The 5895-nt window shown below is 33.1% G+C and overlaps 1 protein-coding gene across 1 annotated transcript; it reads right to left on the bottom strand.

The window, feature by feature from the left end:
* Positions 1 to 3681: 3681 nt before the first annotated feature.
* Positions 3682 to 4215, bottom strand: LOC142166780 (uncharacterized). The gene has a single exon (XM_075226018.1). The coding sequence runs from the start codon at positions 4213 to 4215 to the stop codon at positions 3682 to 3684; it is 534 nt and encodes a 177-aa protein (XP_075082119.1).
* Between the last annotated feature and the right edge of the window lie 1680 nt (positions 4216 to 5895).

Genomic DNA, 5895 nt, shown 5'->3' with positions numbered 1-5895 from the left:
TTGTATTTTTTGTATATTAATTATTAAAAAATAACTTACTTTAGCATATAGTATATCAAAAATAATATATTAATAGAAGTTGAAGTATATTATTGCAGTATAGTATGATACCCATATGCTATATATCATATACTGACACGGTATATGATATCGAGAATTCTGTTAGAAAAATTGAAAAAGGACCATTAAGTTTTTTTTGAAAAATTAAAAAAATATCATATTTAACTGTATTGTTACATTATATCATATATTGTAATAGTATACTGTGCAATTAATTATACACTATTGAATTAAATATTATATACCAAAACGGTATATAGTATGTTATTTTGTTTGTACAAATTAGTCTTCTTCGCTAGTTCAACTTAATTTCAACCTAAATTTCAAAACTTTACTCCAGAATTTTCATCAAATTGACTCAAACTTTAGCTACAAACCTCCAATAAAATATTTCAAACTAAATATTTTGGTTTAAGAAAAAAATAATAAAATATGAAAACTCCGTTGAAAAGTTGAAAAAGAACTCAATGAAAATTTCAAAAAATTCTAAAAGGACCAATCTGTTATAGTATACTGTTACATTATATAGTATGCTGTAACAGTATACCACTTATTATATGCTCCAAACTGTTGAACTTTTATTTGGACCATAGCCTAACCGATAAAATTACAATTCTAGTTGGAATCCTTTCACTCTTAACTAGAGGTCTCGAGTTCGAGTTCGAGTCCGAGTCCTGAAAATGAAGAACTTCTTGTAATACAAAGATCCTTACCCTCATAGAGGGCTTACCTGACACGAATACGTATTAATCAGCCAATAAGTTTAGAATTCCGGATGATTAACTAAAATGAAGTAAAGTTATAAAAAAAGTATTTTTTCATTCTTGTTACACCTTAAACAACTTTATGTTCTGTTTTTCTTTTCTTTATTTGATTTAAAAAAAGAAGAAGATTGATAATGATATATTTAATTTTGGTGCAGGCAACAGTTGGAAGAGGTATTGAACAAACTAAAAGGAATAGCAAAAGAAGTGAATGAAATAATCAGATCGAGTGAGAATGATCAATCTTGGAAGAAAATTGAAGCACAAGAAGTAAAGATGTACACATATACAGATGCACTAAGAACCAATCCAGTAGACCCAACATTAATGCAACACTTGAAGATTTATTTAAGTATGCTTTGAACCTTTATCTCCCACTGGAACCACTTGAATTCTCTGTGCATTCAAAACGTGGTCGATTGCCGTTTAAGACCAGCCCAGACACAATCATTGTCACTATTGGACATCAATTTGAGGTATATATATATAATTTTCTTATTATTATTATTATTATTTAATTTGCAGAGTGTTAACTAAGTACAATTATTTAAGAAAAAACGATTATTTAAGAAAAAATAAAGAATAGTTTAGACAACTATTCAAATGATTAAGGCTATTAAATATTTTTGTACGTTAAAGGGCGTGCAAAGACCTTAAACATTAGATAATATAGACCACAGGGGAGTAAAGACTGAGAATATTACAACTTACAAACTTTGGCATTGGCAATACCCACCCCCCAACCCCCAACCCCTCCCGTCCCCAAAAAAAGTTCTTACAAGCATCGTTTGATGTTAAAGAAAGAGAAAGCTTCAACACTATGTTAAATGAAGCTTAGCATGAACTAAGATCAAACAATGATTGAAAAGCAATTTCTGAAAATCAATTTGTAAAACAAAGAATGCAATGTTATGTGGAAGTGCTGATATGATTAAACTAAAATTGCTCCTTGTAATAGGAATGGAGTGATGGGAAATTCAGGTCAGCAGATGGAGAAGTTGCATTGAAACCAAATCTTCACATAGATCAAGCATTATTATCCTTGGAGTTCAAGTGATCATTCACTAACTTGATTGATGACGCCTATAAAACACAAAAGAGAATTACCCAATCTGATCAGGTTTTAATTTTAGTTATATTAATCTTAGTATACAGAATGTTTCTGTTTATGTGCACAAAAAATTAAATAATCTAAATAAATTAAGTAATAATTAAATTATCTTCCTTTGGAACGTACAACGCCGAAAAAATTCGTTTTATTTTTTCTATTTTTTCTTTCTTCTTCCGGTTTTTATTCCTTAATATTTTGCTGTTATGTCATGTATATAGTGTGTGGTTTTGTAAAGGAAATGATGTACCTTAAAACTGGAATTTGTAAGACATTAAGTGCTAAAGGTTGTGGTGTGTGGTTATTTTGCTTCTTTTTTGATTCATTACATAGGCTTAGTTTTGAGCATATATCGTTCCACATGGAGGAGATGGATGCGTATGTCCAACAACACTAAGAATGGAACCATAGGCTCAAATTAATGCTGGGAGCTTTTCAAGGTATAGGTCTAACCATCTTAGCTCTCTGTTCCTGATATGCTCTAGTTATTAAAGTTTCTTGACGGTGGGAATGAACGATTAGTTTTTGGAGCTCATAATCGATACTATTGAATTTGCCATTCAGGAAATATCACTAGTTCTCTGAATCAGTATTTTAAAAGGCGTGGGCGTAAGGCGAGACGTTTTACGTATGTCTCAGCGGGGCATAAGCCCCGAGGCACGGGACGTAAGCCCCATGGGTATTTAATTTTTAATATTTTATAAATTAATATAATTATAAAAAATATTGTTAAACAGATAAAATTGCATAGAAATTTGAAAAAAAAACTATAAATAAAATGATACTGCTAAATCCCTCTCCAAAACAAGATGAAAGCTTCTCTATTCTTTCCATACAATTATTCAGATACAAAAGTATCAAAAGAAAGAAAAAAAAAAAGAAGAGGGACAAGGCTTGTTACGGTCAATCGCTATCAAAGTGGAGGTCATCGTCATCCACATCATCATTCATAGTATTTGTATTAGTCCATCTTGCTTCGTCAAGAATCACCACGTCTTGTAGTCCTTCCTCTCTTTGAACTTGTGAAGAAGAATTGCCTCTCAGTATATCTTAGAATGAAGAAAAAAATGCATCTTTTCATTAGTATTACTGTTACATCATATATTTTCTTTTGATAACAAAAGTTGATACACGTATGAAAAAGAGTTGAGCTAGTGCAATAAAAGTTGACAATGTATACTATATAGTTACCTGAAGTCTCAGTTGCTTTCTGCTTTTTGTTAAAAGGACATGATTCGGTTGTATTTTGTATACCGCCAACATCAATTGTAAGATCGTGAATAAGCTCATCCTCATATGGAGTACATGGCATCATTTTAATAACATCAACATCAAATAAGTTCTCTTCGTCAAGCCACGAAGGTTCTTCAGGAAGTACAGGATTTTCTTTTTCAGTAAACCATTCATCATCCGAATCAACTAAAATAGGATCAATCTTCTGCATTTTTCTTTTGATGCTCCGCTCTCTTAATCATATATTATATCTTACATAAACTAGAGCATTTATCCTGCAATGCTCAAGCCTATTTCTTTTTTTTTTGTGTGAATCTAGCAAATGTTGGGAAAAAAGAAGATTTAAGTTATCATCATATAGGAAACACAAATACTAAACTAATAAAATAAAAGTATAGTGCTTACCGACTCAAAGGTACTCCAATTTCTTTCACAACCCGAGGAGCTACAAGTGAGACTTAAGACACGAATAGCAAATTTTGTCAACTCTGGAGTTCGACTACCAAAGTGCATCCATCAATCAGCAGGAGATCGCATCTTCCTTGAATCCATGGCTAACTGGCTCCCAAAATCGCCTCTCAAGTGATCATAAGAATCTAACTGGATATCCACCCTTAATCTCTCATTATAATTTAACATGTGTTCCATGCAGTCATATAAACCTTGCTTGATTTCAAACTTATTAGAAAACCTATCTTCAAATCGCAATTGTGGATTCAAATAATACCCCGCAGCATGTAGTGGATGATGAAGTTGGCTCGACCATCTTTCATCAATTCTTTTCCAAATGAGACAATACTTTCTTTCGTTATTACCATAATTAAGAGCTATATTTTCCTTAGCCTTAGTCATTAAATGATACATATATCCCATACAAGGCTGCTCTTCTGAATCAACTTCTCTTAGAACACTCACTAAAGGAGTAAAACTCCTCACACAGTAAGCAATATGAGGCCAAAACGTTTGATCAAATAGAACAGTAGCTCTTGTTTTCACTCCTTCATGTTTCTTAGCCCAAGTAGAAGTATTCCAAGCTTCGGAAGAGAACATAGATCGAAGGGCTTATTTTTGTTTTTGAATACTTTGAAGAGTCAAATATGCAGTAGCAAAACGAGTGACAGCAGGACGAAGAAGTTCATGATTCTTCGTGAAAGATCTCATCAAATCCAATACCCAAGTATGCCCATAAATAAACTTTACCACATCTTTTGCCCTTTTGAGTGTCTCTTGATGAATTTTTAGCTTACCTATATCCTCTAATATGAGATCAATGCAGTGTGCTGCACATAGGGTCCAATAAATATGAGGTCGAGTTTCCATTATCTTTTTTCCATTGACAAAATTCGAACCATTATCAGTTATCATTTGAACCACATTTTCCTCCCCAACATCATCTACAAGTTTATTCAAGTGGGATGCAAGCATCTCACCACTTTTTATTGAATCAGACGCATCAATAGATCTTAGAAAAAAAGTACTTGCGGGGCTATTCACAAGAAAGTTGATGAAACATCTACTTTTCCCATGCGACTAACTATCTGACATTATAGAACAACCATATTGCTTCCATGAATTTTTGTGTTCTTCTAGCATCCTGTTAATGTTGGCAACCTCTTCTTTTAGTATCCATGTTCTTAGCTCATGCATTGTTGGAGGCTTAAAACCTGGCCCAAAGTTTGCTACTCCTTCAAACATCGGCAAATAGTAAGGATCGTTTGCAACATTAAACGGTATTCCACTTGAGAAGAAAATTCGACCAATCTGCTGACAAACTAATTTTCTTTCCTCTTTTTTCCATTTAGAATTCAAAGTAGCTTGCCTAGCTTGAGAATTAATAAAATTATCTATGGGAACCAGAGGCAGACTAGCGGAATGAATTGAAAAAGACTTCTAATTTAGGGCTTTTAGCAATATTAAAAAGTTTACTTTTAAATTTAATGTTTTTAATTCCTTTTTAAAAAGATGTCTCTTGGGATAACGCCTCAACCAAAAAACTCGCCTCAACCAAAAAACTCGCCCGGGGCATTTTTGATACGCCTCGCCCCGGGGCTCGCCTCAGAAACGCTTTTTAAAACACTGCTCTGAATAAGAGCGGTGAGACTTCGTGACTTTGAGGGAGGTATAGCCTAGTCCTAAGCCTTTTTAAAATAGAATGCTTCTTTTACAGAGCTTTAATTCAAGCATAAAAAGAAGTTCTTCGAATCATTGCTTTAACTTGAACATGTTCAATTGAATGACCATTGCTAAACTTTTTGATTTGTGTCCGAGTGACAAATTAAATCAACTCGAACTTTTGTAACATCAATAACCGGGTTGTGAACTGCCCAATAATCTTGAAGCAAGTTGCTCATTTGACAGACGTAGCTGAGAATTAGGATTATCTTCACACATTTATCAGGTCTTATTGGGAATTTTGTTAAGCTTGTATATGTTTGGAAGATTCATGAACTAGATCAAATGCTATTTTTGGACTTCTAATACTAAATTGCTATGTTTGTTGCGTAAGATATGTGTAAGTTCAAATACTTTTAGCAATTTATAAGTTTTATTTAACTACAGGTCGCACCAAGGCCTATTTTAAGTTGGCAAAGTTACGTGCTAATAATGCCAAAGTCACGTCCACAACCTGCACGACCCGTTGTTATTTTGATTTTTCGCTCGGTATCTAATTGTAATGATTCTACCGGTCGTTTTGAGTACTAGTTTTTGTTTCTGTGTTTCGAGACCTCT

Source organism: Nicotiana tabacum, chromosome 2 (assembly GCF_000715075.1).
Source record: "Nicotiana tabacum cultivar K326 chromosome 2, ASM71507v2, whole genome shotgun sequence".
Taxonomy (NCBI): domain Eukaryota; kingdom Viridiplantae; phylum Streptophyta; class Magnoliopsida; order Solanales; family Solanaceae; genus Nicotiana; species Nicotiana tabacum.
Note: the sequence above shows the minus strand (reverse complement) of the source record. Positions and strands in the feature narration are given on the sequence as shown.

Coding starts and splice junctions, on each gene's coding strand:
- LOC142166780 (XM_075226018.1), bottom strand. CDS start 4,215: ATGTTCTCTTCCGAAGCTTGGAATACTTCTACTTGGGCTAAGAAACAT.